Source organism: Bubalus bubalis, chromosome 19 (assembly GCF_019923935.1).
Source record: "Bubalus bubalis isolate 160015118507 breed Murrah chromosome 19, NDDB_SH_1, whole genome shotgun sequence".
Taxonomy (NCBI): Eukaryota; Metazoa; Chordata; class Mammalia; order Artiodactyla; family Bovidae; genus Bubalus; species Bubalus bubalis.
The window spans coordinates 10,020,598-10,036,312 of record NC_059175.1 but is presented as its reverse complement, the minus strand read 5'-3'; the positions used below and the strand labels follow the sequence as shown (position 1 = coordinate 10,036,312).

Below are 15,715 nucleotides of genomic sequence, written 5' to 3'. Positions count from 1 at the left end.
AAAGTAAACAATTAAAAGCTAAATATCTCAATATTTTTAATCTCTTTTTAGGCCATTGCCATTGTACTGGGGTTCATGGTTATTGTGGCTTTTGCTCTAATGATTTTCTTTGCTGTGAAAACTCGAAGAAAGATGAACCGCTATGACAAGTCAAATATTCTGTGGGACAAGGAACGTATTTATGATGAGCAGCCTCCCAATGTTGAAGAGTGGGTAAGTGTTTTATGAAAGTCAGTAAACATCCAGTTTTGCTTTGCTTTGTGTTTTTTTCCCAATAAACACCCCAGATCTGCCTTTAAATTTGATCTAGTGTGCTTTGTGAAACTTTATTCTTAGAATTATTGTCTTTGTATATTGCAAAAGTGGAGGCCTCAGGTTTTACTTTGAACATTAATAAAGTGGGGTGAGTGGACATGGATTTACTCTGAGGTAAAAAGCCAGATTTCTAAGAAGTGGATCTAGGCCCTGAGCAGAAATGGCTTTTAAGGAATCACGCGAGACAAAAAAACATACGTAGCTTTGAAGAACGAAAACAACTCCTCTCCCCTTCGCTTTTATTTTCCTGTTAATTGTTTTGGAGGGAAGTAGTGTCTTGGGTCAAGATCCGCAAGGGTGTTTTTAGGGTGGTGGCAGGTGGGAGATCTTTAAACCTTTTACATGGAGAACAGCCTGGTGACTCACAAGCACTAACATAGATATATGAAATACTTTAGTGAAGGCAGAGATTAGGGCAGGTTCTGTTTTTTTTTTTTTGGCGTATACTGTTAATGCTACCAGTAGGTGGCTTTCTAAATGATGTGAAAGTGTAGAAAGTCCCTCTTACCAAAAATACCTCCCAAATGCATGTTACTGATGAGATAAACTGGGACCTGGGGCCCTTTGCCGCAGTGCTTGCACCTGATCACATCTCTCCTGGAGCAACAAAATATGAATTATTTGGGACTAAAAATTACTGCATGCATGCACAGTTGGGGCACATTCTGGACAATGGATACAAAGAAACCAAAAAACCCAGCTGCTATTTTTGAAGAGCCTGGAGCAAAAGCAGAGGCTCGGGAGCAAAAGCCGGGTATTGCACAGGCCCCTGCACACAGCACCACCTAAGCGGTGGGCAAACCACCTCGGCAACCCCTCTGACTCAACCCTGGGATACGCCCTACCCTCACTCTATTTGAAGACTAAGCCCACCACCCCCTCAAGAATCAGGCAAGCAGGGGAACCAGTTATTTGTTCTTGCTCCCCCTACTGTAGCAGGGGCCCCAGTAAAGCCTTGCCTGAATTTCTTGTCTGGTCTGTGATCTTTTTTTTTTTTTAGTTAAGGAGGCCAAGACCCCTGGTCGGTAGCACTGATAACTAACTAACCTGTTTTTAGGGATGTTCCAAGCTTTGTTTCTTGGAAATGCTGTGTTATGATGTTCTTGAGAGAGCAGCCTCAGAAACTGCCTTCCTCGGTTTCTTTGAGCAGATTGGTTTCTTGCCATGAAGGTTAGTCGAGACTCCTGGATTCTGGTTCCAGGATAGGTTGGTTTTGGCCAGTGGGAGCAGAGTGGAGTGAGTTGAGGGTGCATCCTGCTGGTCAGGTCTAGGGTGGAGATATTGATCATCTGGAAGGCTCCTAGCTCTTGAATGCTGTGCACCTGATATTTGAAGAAATTTAGGAATGTAGATGAAATTTTCCTAGTAGAGGTACTAAGACAAAGCAGTCAGGAAAATCAGAAGGTATGGTCTGTGGATGCCTGTGTTCCTGACCTCTCCTGGAAGCCTGCTGCTTGTTTTTCTCATTTCTCCCCCCATGACTTGTGAGGGTGTTGGCGATTGTTTTCTTTTGACCTTTAGCTCCAGGCAAAGCCACCTGTAGAGGGACTAGGACAGTCTGTTGTGAACTGTGAAGTCAGGGTTTCGCTGAGAGTTTCTGGGTGTGTCAGTTTTCACTGGCTGTTGGATTTGTTTACTTAAGGTTTCGAGAGCCTAGAAAGTGACTCAGGAGAGACCAGGGCCAGAGATATTACAGTCCCAGGGAACTTTGACTTCTCATCTGACTTTACTGTCCTGAAAGTTTAATCAGTTCTAGGTGCTTTTGATAATTTGACAGAAGATAGCCATAGTAACTTAGGGAGGTGGTGATGATGACGAAGTGAAGGGACTTTTAATTTTTAAAAAGGCATTATTTTTATAATGCTTCCTTACTGAACCTCTAGAAATTTGATAGCTAGCCTATAGATTGTTTCAGGTGAACTTCATAGTTTGTCTATAGTAATAAATGTTTCATGATATGAAGGTAGATAATCATCTGTTGAATAGCAGATGTGAGACTTTGAACACACTAATGTTTCATGCAAAACTTAATCACTTAAATTCCTCATTTCCTTTTCCCTTGTTTTCCCAACTGAAGCATCTAAGACAGGCTGTTTGAAATAAGGCCTTGGTTTAAACTACAGGTATTGTGTTTTTCCTTCCATTTTTCTCTCTCCCCTCACCTGCTCAGGTGTGCTTTGCTGAACTCAACCCCTCATTTTCATTTTTGCCTGAGTTTACGTCCACAACCAGATGCAGACAGTTACTCTTTTCTCCACTCTTATGCAGTAATTCTGCTCCAGTGGGTTTCACTCCGATAACATAGCTGCCCAAGTGGAAACGTTTGATGCTGCATCTACAGTGCCTGACAGTGGAGCTGACTAGTATTTTTTCTTTTTGGTTATTAAAAATTAATATCATAAAAATAACCTCCACTTGAAATAATGGAAGAGAATCTAAATTAATAACTTGTACTAAATGAGAATTAAAATTTGAATTCTAATTATGGCTAAGTAAGACATATATATATATAAGTAAGACATATAGTAAAGTAGTGCTCAAAATTCTCCAAGCCAGGCTTCAGCAATACGCGAACCGTGAACTTCCAGACGTTCAAGCTGGTTTTAGAAAAGGCAGAGGAACCAGAGATCAAATTGCCAACATCTGCTGGATCATGGAAAAAGCAAGAGAGTTCCAGAAAAACATCTATTTCTGCTTTATTGACTATGCCAAAGCCTTTGACTGTGTGGAGCACAACAAACTGTGGAAAATTCTGAAAGAGATGGGAATACCAGACCACCTGACCGGCCTCTTGAGAAACCTATATGCAGGTCAGGAAGCAACAGTTAGAACTGGACATGGAACAACAGACTGGTTCCAAATAGGAAAAGGAGTACGTCAAGGCTGTATATTGTCACCCTGCTTATTTAACTTATATGCAGAGTACATCATGAGAAACTCTGGGCTGGGAGAAGCACAAGCTGGAATCAAGATTGCCGGGAGAAATATCAATAACCTCAGATATGCAGATGACACCACCCTTATGGCAGAAAGTGAAGAGGAACTAAAAAGCCTCTTGATGAAAGTGAAAGTGGAGAGTGAAAAAGTTGGCTTAAAGCTCAACATTCAGAAAACGAAGATCATGGCATCCGGTCCCATCACTTCATGGGAAATAGAGGGGGAAACAGTGGAAACAGTGTCAGACTTTATTTTTCTGGGCTCCAAAATCACTGCAGATGGTGACTGCAGCCATGAAATTAAAAGACGCTTACTCCTTGGAAGGAAAGTTATGACCAACCTAGATAGCATATTCAAAAGCAGAGACATTACTTTGCCAGCAAAGGTCCGTCTAGTCAAGGCTACGGTTTTTCCAGTGGTCATGTATGAATGTGAGAGTTGGACTGTGAAGAAAGCTGAGCGCTGAAGAATTGATGCTTTTGAACTGTGGTGTTGGAGAAGACTCTTGAGAGTCCCTTGGACTGCAAGGAGATCCAACCACTCCATTCTAGAGGACATCAGTCCTGGGTGTTCATTGGAAGGACTGATGCTGAAGCTGAAACTCCAGTACTTTGGCCACCTCATGCAAAGAGTTGACTCATTGGAAAAGACCCTGATGCTGGGAGGGATTGGGGGCAGGAGGAGAAGGGGACGACAGAGGATAAGATGGCTGGATGGCATCACCGACTCAATGGACATGAGTTTGCATGAACTCCAGGAGTTGGTGATGGACAGGGAGGCCTGGCATGCTGCAATTTATGGGGTCACAAGAAGTTGGACATGACTGAGCTACTGACCTGAACTGGAGACGTATATAAGGGCTTCTCAGGTGGTTCAGTGGTAAAGAATCCGCCTACCAATGCAGGAGTTGTAAGAGATGTGAGTTTGATCCCCGAGTCAGGAGGATCTGCTGGAAAAGGAAATGGCAACCCATTCCAGTATTCTTCCCTGGGAAATCCCATGGACAGAGGAGGCTGGCAGGCTATAGTCCATTGGATCGCAAAGAGTCAGACACGGTTGAGCACAACACAGCATATATATGTATGTAATCCTAATAATGGGTTGTTTGAGGTAGGGGTGGGTATCTTTCTAAACTTATTGAAGGAACAGTTACCTGCTGAATATTTGTTTACTCCTTCTCTACACATTGGGGTATGTCTAGAAATTCATTATTAAATCTTACTGCCTTTCTTAGATATTTAAAATCTTTAGGTTAAGAGAGCAAAGCATCAGCTCAACAAGCTGAGCCTTCAGAGTTTTTTAAGCAGGTTTCAACCCATTTGTATTATCTGTGATAAAACCTGCAACTTTCTAATTTACTGTCTCTCAATCTCCACCACAATAGTTTCTCTGCCTTCCTAGGAATCTTAGGGCTGTTTTTTTTCCCCTCCCCTTTCTGGATATCTTGTACTTTGTAAAAATAAACAGGCCATGTTTGCACACTGGATGTTTTGTAGTCAGTTAAGTTTGTACCAACATTGTTGTATTTTAAATGCTTAAAGGCTCTGTTAGTGAAACTTCTAAATCCTAATTTTTTTCTATTATGTCCTCAAACCCCAGGTTATTACTTTTTCTGAATTAAAAAGTATATATATGATTATTTATCTGATTGGTAACTGTGAATAATTTTTCAGATACTGTGAAGTATGAAGAAAATTCTGCCATCTAGAGTTACCTTTTTGGTGTATTTTCTTTAATCCTTTTCCTCTCCTATTGCTTATTCTAATTCAGAAGTATGATTATAGTCCTTATCAGTGTCAAATTCTACCTTTTTAACTTGCTCTTAGAGGCTTTTTTATCACATCATTAAATATTCCTCAAAAATTTTTTTTTAAGTTTTTTTTTTTTTTAATGTAGACCATGTTTAAAAGTCTTCTATTGACTTTGTTACAGTATTGCTTCTGTTTTAAGTTTTGATTTTTTGACCTTGAGGGATGTGGATCTTAGCTCCCTGACCAGGGATTGAACTCCCACACCTTGCATTGGAAGGTGAAGTCTTAACCGCTGTACTGCCAGGGAAGTCCCCTCCTCAAAGAGTTTTGATACTGTTAAAAACTTTTACTGAAGTGTAACATGTATATCCATATGCACACAGAATAAAGGACATTAAGTGCACTAAATTTAATTGTATGGCTTGGTGAAGTTTTACATGTATAAGCCCATTTGCAATCAGCAGCTAAATCAAGATACAGTACACTCCAGTGTCCAGGGTTTCCTCATGCCTCTTAGTCAGTATCCCCTAGGGGGTGGTGACTCCTCTTATTTCTCTCAGATCAGTTAGATTCACCTATTCTTAAACTTCACATAAATGGAATTATGCGCTGTGTGCTTTTGTGTCCACTCAACATAATGCTATGAGATTCATTTATTTGTTGCATTGGTCGGTGTGATACTTTTTATTTTTGTATGTTTTAGCAAGATAAAAGCTTTCTAATTACTCCTTTTTAAAAAAAAAATCCATGGCCAAAATTATAATTTTTCAAAAAAAACCAAACAGAAAACCACAAAACAGGGCAGTCTGCCTCCCATCCTTGTGTTTCCATTTGTCTGTTTCCGGGTATCTTTCACACCCTCTCCCACACTCCTAAGTGCTCTTCTTAGTGTCTTATAATTCCTTTCAGTGCTTTTATTTCCTGAAAAAAAAAAAAAACACTCCCTGCTTTTTTATGCAGAAGTTAATGTACTGATCACACCATTCTGTCTGCACCTCACCCTTTTGCTCGACAGTGTGTCTTTTTTTAAAAAATAAAATATTAGTCAGCTGTGTTGGGTCTTCATTGTGCCACGTGGACTCTCCAGTTGTGGTATGTGGGCTTATTTGCTCTGCAGCGTGTGGGACCTTAGTTCTCTGACCAGGGATCAAACCCGAGTCCCCTGTATTGCATGGCAGATTCTTAACCACTGGACCACCAGGGAATTCCCGACAGGGTCTTTTTTTGTGAAATCATTTTATTTATTTATTCATTTCTTTTCGGCTGAGCTGGGTCTTTGTTGCTGCTCTCGGGCTTTCTCTGCTTGCAGCAGGCAGGCTCAGTAGCTGTGGCAGGTGGGCTTAGTTGCCCCACAGCATGTGGCATCTTCCCAGATCAGGGATCAGACCCGTGTCCCCTGCATTGGCAGGCGGATTCTTAACCCCTGGACCATTAGGAAAGTCCTGCAGTGCGTCTTGGTGATCTTTCCTCATCACTCAATAGTCTCTCCGTGGTATGGATGTACCATGATTTATGTAATCATTCTCATTGGTGGGTGCATTTGTTGTTTAATGTTACAGACAGTAATAGGATTTAAAAAAAAAAAAGAAAGCTTGGTATGCCTTGTAAACATGTTTGTCCATGTATATACTTCTGTAGGCTGACTTTCCTATAGTATTACTGAGTTAAGGGGTATATATACACACACGTCTGTAATTTTGATAGACAGTGAGAAATTGCCCTTCAAAGGAGATGTACCAATTTATACAGCTATCGGCAATGTGTGAAATTCTGGTTCTACACACCTTTTCTAGTAACATTCCACTGGAGAGATGTATTTGACCAATCTGTATTGTTGTGTATTAGGTTTTTTCCAATTTTTGACCAGAATAATTATGTAATAATAAAGTCATTTTCTTACAGTAAGTATGCATAATGTTTTTTGAAAATGGAGAAAATTGATGTTGAGGGTAACTTTGCTATTATATAAACAGAAAGCTTTTTTTTTTTTTTTTTTAATTTATTTTCAACTGGAGGACAGCTGTTCTACAGTATTGTGCTGGCTTCTGCCACACATCAACATGAGTCAGCCATAGGCACACACACATCTCCCCTCTCCGGAACCTCCCTCCCACTTCCCACCCGTCTAGGTAGTCACAGAGCAGTGTGTGTCTGTGGGCTTCCTGAGTCATGCAGCAAATTCCCACGGGCCACCCATATGTTTCAATGTCAGTCTCTCCATTCATCCCACCTTCCCCTTCCCCCACTATGTGCCTGGGCTCACATAAAGTGACAAAACCAGGGTTGGAGCCCCAGTTGAGCATTTTGATGCCAAAGTGCTTTTAGGGAAAGCCTTAATAATTATATATTCTCTCTCTTTAATTGGACTCGAGTGCACAGAAATTGGTTTTTCCCCATTCTTTGTTCATGACCTGGTCGTCTTTGGTCCATTCATAACCCTCTTGTTGTATTTGTTGATTTGTTTCATCATGAACACCCATCGTCCTGCCATGCATCCTGCATTACTAGGTCTCAGTTACATTAGCCCGTGTTTTTCACTCTCCCCCCCACCTGCTTCTGCCTGCTCCCAGAGGTGACCTGTCCTGGCGGGCCTCCCCTGCTTTCATTAGAAAAGACCACGATGTGTTCCTTTCTGTTTCTGTTGTCTTGATTGCATGGCTGAAGTGCTTCTCGGTGCTAGAAGTGGAACTCGTGGTTCCGCTGTGATCAGAGTAGATCCTCAGATGTTCTCACGCTGAGCAGACTTCCTCGCCGGTGCCCTAAGTACACTTAGCAGCTCTGCAGGGTAGCCCTGCTTTAGAGGACACCTTTTGTTTAGTCTCAGGTGAACAGCCCTGGAGGACTGGCAGTCTTCCCCTTTCCTCCACTCTTGCTGTGTGTGCTGGCTTCTCTACTTAGAAGCAGTGTATCAGGCAGGTAGAATACCAGAGTTTGAATTCCAGCTTCCCTGCTTTCGCTGTGACTCTTAAGATCAGTTCTGTTCTTTTTAACCTATGTGTATGTCAGGGAAGCCTCGTTTGGAGACGATTCCTGGTAGACAGACAGTGGTGGACCCTAAAGCTCTCGGTTTGAGTCCTGATTCCAGCACTCTTTGGTAAACAGATTAACCCTTTCTTATCTATGAAATTGGCTGTTATTTGGTCTGCCTCTCAAGACGAATGTGAGATGCCTGTGGGAAAACGAAGAAGACTAGTAAAATATGGCTGTTTGCCTTACAGGGAGAGTGAAAGGAAAACAGCTGATTGTGCAGAAAAGAATTTTGCATGAGTTGCATGAGTACCAGTTATAGTTGACAAAAACAGAGCTTAAATTAGGAGAGTTAAAAAGGAATTTATCTGCAACATTTCAGATGGTAATTTATGAAACCTACAAAGAGTTGAAACAACTTAGCCACAGAGGCAAGGATGTGGCTGTGTATCAGGAACAGCTAGAGTCAGGATGTCAGGGCCATTGGGATCTGCTTTCTCATCTCGATTCCCTCCTGCCTGGTATGCTTCATTTTCTCACGTAGAAGGGAGCAGAAAGCAGCTACTTAGAACTCTTGAGTTTTTCATATCAGTGCTTCACCTAAGACTGACCGGGAGAGGAGCTGATGAATGAGTAGGCCTGGGTCAGATGGCCATTCTCACACTAAGCTCTGTGCCCGGGACAGGGCCCTTCGCACATCATCTGGCTTGTGGCAGTTGCCACAGTTACTGTGTGGAATGGGGAGATGGTTTCTACGGAAACTACTCTGTAGATGATACTACCTGAATATGTGCTACATGGATTTTTTATTAATATTTACTAACATTATTTTTGTTTATTTATTTGATGTGCTGGGTCTTAGCTGCAGTGTGTGGGATCTGTAGTGGGGCATGCGACCTCTTAGTTGTAGCATGCGGGATCCAGTGCTCTGACCAGGGATGGAACCCAGGCCCCCTGCACTGGGAGCTCAGAGTCTTAGCCACTAGCCCACCAGTGAAGTCCCTCCACTACACAGATTAATTGTAATTGCCCTTTTATTTTTTATGTCTGTGTCATCTGACCAGGTTTAAATGCAATGTGTGACTTGAGTAGCTGCAGATTGAGTTTCTGAGATGCTGTGAATGTGCCTGCTTCACCCCAGTGCCCCTTAGTACTCTGCTGGCTCTGTCTCACCTCAGTGCCCCTCAGTGTTTGTTGGCTGCTCCTGGAGGTGTCAAACTGCTCAGATCCCTTTCTGTCCCTTCCAGCTTGGTCTCACCCGAGGCCAGGGGACTGTGGTCTGAGGAGCTGTGTCCCACCAGCACAGTGAGGATGCTGGTCCACGGACTGTTCGGCCAGGGGTGGTGGAGCTGAGGTTGGAGGGGCCGATACCCTTACACCCATGAATATGAATGGTACATGTTAATCTTTCTGATCAAATCTCTTCCCCACCTGCATTTTCAGAAGGTCATAAATATAAATACCAGTACATACATCTTCATTTTCTGTAAATTCTTAGAACTTGGGATCTGGCTTTGGAAAAGCACACATCTACAGTAAATATTAAAGAACTGATTGTAAGATGTGTGTACTTGAAATTAGTTTTAGTTGATAGTTGATACCTGCGGTATTCTGGCGAAATAGGTACTAGAAGTTAAGCACTTCATGTTCAGATGCTCCTGTGAGTAACTTTTGGTTTCGCTTTGGTAAAGTAAAAGAGAACAGAATCTAAGAGCAGCATGGGACCTTAGGTCATCCAGTCTGTCTCAGTGAACTTACACGAAGGAAGCTGAAGACCTGTGAGGTGGACACAGCAGTAAATGGAGACTTGGTGGAGACTCGAGGCATCGGGGCCAGAGGTTTAGACTCGGCTTTCTCAGTACTCTTCAGTGCAGTACATCAGGCTGATTTGGGAGGTGAGCTCCACGGTCTTCATTTTGGCAAGAAAGTTTTTAAAAAAGTCACAGTAGCTACTGCCCTGGAGATCCAGTGGCTAGGACTCTGAGCTCCCGCTGCAGGGGGCATGGGTTCAGTCACTGGTTGGGAAGCTGAGATCCCAAGCATGCTGCATGGTGCAGCCAAAAAATTTTTTTTTTTTAATCACAGTAAAAGCAAGGTAGGAACCAGCATTTCCTAAGTAGCCATTATAGGTGAGGCCACTCTGTACATTATTCTTATAATCCTAAGTGCAGTCTTTACAGTGTGGATACTCTTCTTACACGAGGGGACACTGAGGTTTGCAGAGGGCTTCACTAATTTGTCTCAAGCCTGACGTACTTACCAGCAGGATAAGTCTTACGTTTGCCTTTATAACTTGTGTTTTTTGGTGTGTTTGCCTCTCAGATCTCCGAGCCTCCCTTTTCTTTGCCAGTAGAATTGGGGGAAATAGTTCAGTTAATAGCATTAACATTAAAATGATGTAATATGTGTGTAAAGTGCTTTTCTCTACCACAAATCAGCGTGCCAGTTTTCAGAGAGTATTTTCTGCCTGTCTCCTAAGTTGCACATTTTCTTGTTATGCCACATGATTTATGTCAGAAGCAAGCACAGACTATGTTTGGAGAGAACATCCCGTAAACTGTTTCTCCATTGTTAGCATGTAGTAAATGAAGGTTGTTAAACATGAGCCTATTTTTAAGTAGGAAATGCTTAGATCTAAAAGTTAACAAGTGTGATAGTTAGCCTTATTTCTAGAAGTTTCTAAGGCTTTGACACTGTGACACAGGACTGTTATAATGTTGTTCCCAGCACTTACCTGTTAAGGTAGGAGCTAGTGGGGAGGGTCTGGCTGGGTGTAGAGAATAGGCAGGATCCTGAACACTGTCCTTTGTGGTCAGCCTTGGCTAGTTTTTGGTTTCTTTGGACTCCGATGAAGATAATCACTTTGCCTGTTCATTTAGTAGGTACTTCTGTGTACATTGGGAAAATAGAAGTTCCATCCACAGAATATGCTGATCCTGAAACAATGAAAGGGCTTAGGTCAGGGCCAACACATAATTTATTAATTCCCGATCAATTTTAGCTAGAGGAGTAATTGTGTTAGTATTTGCAGTGATGGCGTGGAATAAAGGCGCTTGGGTAAGAATACCCAAAATATAAATACATTTCATGGTTGCAGTTGTTAAACTGTTGTTCTTCCTCTTACTTGAAAGGTTGCTATAAGATAAGAACAGATGTTTCTCTGAAAGGTGTAGGCAGGCTCTGCATCTCATCTCCTTCCACCCAGGCGGAGCAGGTGACTAGGACGGGGCGGTGGCGGCAGTCAGAGTTAGACAGCTGAAGAAACTTGAATAACTTTTATTTTCAGCCAGGAAGTCCATGCGTTCTTTAACGTGAAAGCAGTCCTGTGAGCTGCCGACAATTGGAATACCTGGCTCTCCCCCTGGCAAAGGTTTTGCTGTTATCTGTGGCTTTGGGTGGGGTGAAATGGAACGAGAGTGCAAGTGTCCTACCTCGGGACTGACCTTCAGAACCCAGCAGCGTGGAGGACAGAGGCCCTGTCTGTCCAGGGCATCCTGTCCAGGGCATCCTGGGGAGCTGCTGTAGACTGTTGTGATGGAAGGTGAGCAGTACTGGAGCTGCTGAGTGTCTCTAGGGCTCTGAACGCAGGGATTCCTAGATTTCCACCACTCAGTATGGTTACATATAGTTTAGCCACTCAGTCGTGTCCGACTCTTTGCAACCCCATGGACTGTAGCCTACCAGGCTCCTCTGTCCACAGGATTTTCTAAGCAAGAGTACTGGAGTGGGTTGCCATTTCCTTCTCCAGAGGATCTTCCCAACCCAGGGATCAAATCTGGGTCTCCCACATTGTAGGCAGACTCTTTACCATCTGAGCCACCAGGGAAATCCAGCACTCAATAATTGAGTCATTCTAAATATAGGTATAATGGTCTAAACAGGGCAATTGTCTGTGACATAGAGGAAAACCTCCCCCCTCCGTCAGTGGTTCTCAGATCTCCCCGCAGCACCCGTTTCTCCTGCAGCAGATCTGAAATGGGGCCTGAAAACTTGCATCTCTGAGTTCCTAGGTGACGTTGAAGCTGCTGGTCTGGGGACCACACTGTGAGAATACTCCACACGGTTCCGTGGAGCCAGACTGCAGCCCTAGCCCTGCCAGCCCAGGGGGTTTTGAGTTAAGGTATGCACGTGGGCTTTTCCAGGCAGGGCAAGCTTAGATCATGCTGAGGTTGTAGGGAGTGCTGTGATAAGCCAAAGGGGATTTGGAAGGCCAGGTGGTGACTGGCATCGGCTCAGAGAACTAAGGGGTGCCGTGCCTGTGACACAGCTGCTGGGGAGGCCGGCACGAGACGCACGAGTGTAAAACGCAGTCTGCTCCACGGTCTCCCTTTCTAGAGCCAGGGACCTCGAATGGGATCGCTCACTGAGTGTAAGCTTCTCCACCTCACCCCTTCCAAAGCTCTAGCAATTCACTGACTCTTTCAGAGCTTCAGAATTCCCCTTTGCTGGTGTATGTCACCTCTGGGCAGCCTGCGTTTGGATGGGGAGCGTTGTGTTTGCTAAATCCCCAGGGCCAGCTGATCAACATAAATCAATCAGACTCTCAAGCCTGATCCACGATCTCTTTGTGGGATTAGTGTATTTGCCTTCAAGCCACCGAGGGTGGAGAAAAGTCTGAGGGAACTTTCCAGGGGCAGAGCCTTTCCAGAGGCTCTTGTTGGGGAAGCCTCCGTGAATGTAAAATATCAGAAAACAGGAAAAACAAGTTGGACCACTTCATGTTTTGAAAACCTGTAGTGCCAGGGCACATGGCCGGGAAGGTGGACCTCACATTGTAAAACGGGAGTACAAACCTCAGGTTGTAAAACTGGACTTGAAAGGGAAGGTGGACCTCACATTGTAAAACGGGAGTACAAACCTCAGGTTGTAAAACTGGACTTGAAGGCGCTCCTCCCCCTGACATCAGGTTTATTTCTCACTGTAATTACCAAGCAGGAAAAGCCCCCCTGTTTCCGTTTTTGAGGGTGGTGTTCCTACACTGACGTAAACAAAGGTGAGATGACTGGTGCACACATTCATAGTAATTTTGTGTCCAAAGCTGCTCTCAGAACCATAGTCTGGTAGGCAAATAAGACTCTTCAAAATGAATTCACATTGTATCTCATTCGGGTGTGGCAAGGAGGTAAGGCTGTGGGGATGGTTCCTTTTCTTACAGGGAATAGTCCGTGCCCAGATGAGATGGGTACTTTATGCCATATTTAAATTACTGAGGTATCATTTGTTACGGCAGAAATCGCTGAGCGTGGGAGGCAGGTGGGCTGCATTTACATCCCCCTTCTACCCTGTCACCTTCTGTGTGACCTGGAGCAAGTTAACTGAACCTCAGAGACTGAATTTCCCCATCTGAGTGTGAAGATAGTTGCATCTTACTCGGCAGTGGTGAGGAACGAATGGGGCCAGGTTTTGCCTGTCATGTGAACTTTCCTCTCCTTAGAGGTGGGTGACTTCTATCAGGTGGCTGCACCAGTGGGGTGCAGGGCCAGTCTCTCTCCTCCTTAGAGGTGGACGACTTCTATCAGGTGGCTGCACCAGTGGGATGCAGGGTCAGTCTCTCTCCTCCTTAGAGGTGGACGACTTCTATCAGGTGGCTGCACCAGTGGGGTGCAGGGCCCGTCTCTCTCCTCCTTAGAGGTGGACGACTTCTATCAGGTGGCTGCACCAGTGGGGTGCAGGGCCCGTCTCTCTCCTCCTTAGAGGTGGACGACTTCTATCAGGTGGCTGCACCAGTGGGATGCAGGGCCAGTCTGACTCTATTCCTGTGTTGTGTGAGCAGCTTGCAATGTAGATGGAACCAAGAGCAAAATGGGGCGTGGCTTTTGTTGGTCCTTTCTGCTTGTTTAATTCTAGCTGATTTGTGTGGAGAGAAAGGTTTTTTCCCAACTTTCTTTTAGAGGAGAGAATTGATCTAAAGCACTCTTGACCTTTTTTTTTTTTTTTTCCCTTGACCTTTTCAATCAGTTCCATCCCTGACTTCAAGGTGGAGAGGCTTGCTCGTGCACCAGAAATGTTGATCTGCCTGGTTTGGCAGCTCCATCCTCGTCCCGGGGAGGAAGGCTCAGTGCCAACAGGTCCTGGGAGGAGAGCTGCGCTGAGCCGCCCTGTGTGCCCATCCTTGGCACCCCACAGGGATGTGGGATGTTTTCATTAGTTCTCCAAGGACTGTTGGATGTTACGTGTTACAAAGATTTTTTTTTTCACAAGTGGCATAGACCACTTCTAATGAGTATAATTAAATTCTGAACAAAATGTTGTCCTCGATATAACTGCCTCTTGTGAAGATCTTTTGAAATTATTTCACTGGAATTTATTTCATTTTGACATTTTAGAAATGTCTTTCTTGATTGGAGGGTGACTCCTAGTAAAACTTGCTGTCATTTTAAGTTAATAACTCTTATTCCTAAACATGGTCGGTGAGAGTGCTTGTCCTTTTGGAATTTAGCCTCGGTAGTGTGCCTGTTTGGGACTCCTAGGGATCTTTTTCCTCCTCAGCTTCAGCCTCTCTGAGTGTCTTCTGCTGTCTTTTCTTTCCCTTTTATATGAAAAAAACTGTCTGTGGGGTAGGGGTCCCACTTGGACCAGGAACTCTCCAGGCAGATCCTAGTGAAGAGCAGCCAGCTGGGCGCTGCCCTGTGAATTTCTGGGCAGGCAACACCCTTTCCCCTCACACCCCACCTTCCCAGAGAGCCTGGGGGTGGATCACCCTCAGGCCCAAGGCTCCTCTTAGCCTCACAGCAGCAAATTCCGGCGTTTGCTTGACTCTCAAACGTTTCTTTCCCCTCAGTACTTAGTAGAAGACAAATCTTGTAGAATTTTGTTTTTCACCCTGCTTTCTTTTGCCCCTAATTTCTTAGACCTGCTCTGAAGTTCCTTGAGGAAGACTTCACCATTTACTGTTTAGAATTAAGCCAACTTTTTCTCAGGTTCCAAATCTTTATAAAAACTTCCTGTAGTTACGAAAATGATAGGGTTGTTTTGTTGTTTGTTTAAAGAACTTTAGCTACCTCTCGTGGGCATTGTGGACTGGCTTGGGATCTTATCAGTAACAACAGTAAGTCTCAGAAGTCCCTGTTCTCACCATAGGACACACAGGTTGAGGACTCATATAATGACTGATACGAGTGGCTTCCCCTCCTCCTCCCACTGTCCTTTGAAAGCAGAGGTTTATACTAACTTCACGTTGGTACCGTGAGAAAAGTTCATATTTTAGCTTCTTTGGAGAAACATGAAGCATAAAAAGGAAAAAAAAAATGACCTTACTCCTTGTTTTACAAACACATGTTGCCTCTGCCTCTAGACATTTAACTCCTTTCAAGGACAAGGTACTTCTTATTCATCTTTAAGTCTGGCTGGGCATTTTTGTCAGAAATACTTATCACATCACATGTTTGCATGTCATCCTTGCCCCAAAGTGAAGTCACTCAGTCGTGTCCATCTCTTTGCGACCCCATGGACTGTAGCCCACCAGATTCCTCTGTCCATGGAATTCTCCGGGCAAGAACACTGGAGTGGGTCACAGTTCCCTTTTCCAGGGGACCTTCCTGACCCAGGGATTAAACCCTGGTCTCTTGCATTGCAGCTACCAGAGTATTGCTCCACTAATGTGAGCACAGCCTTGAAATTTTTTGTGTATGAAAAAGGTTGAAGTAGCAAAAGACTTGTACTGGAGGGTAAAGTCAGTGGTCAGGCTCTGCAGTTCTGGTGACTCTAGTAGGAGATAAAAGAGTTCAGCCCAGAACAACTCATCT

General features: G+C 44.0%; 1 protein-coding gene across 3 annotated transcripts in view; it reads left to right on the top strand.

The window, feature by feature from the left end:
• The window catches only part of OCLN (occludin), a 49,838-nt gene that overhangs the window by 14,777 nt on the left and 19,346 nt on the right, over positions 1-15,715 (top strand). For all 3 annotated transcript variants that reach the window (XM_006058925.4, XM_006058926.4, XM_045163644.1), the window contains exon 4: positions 52-213. In XM_006058925.4, the coding sequence (XP_006058987.2) occupies positions 52-213 (162 nt within the window). The remainder of the gene's footprint in view (positions 1-51; positions 214-15,715) is intronic.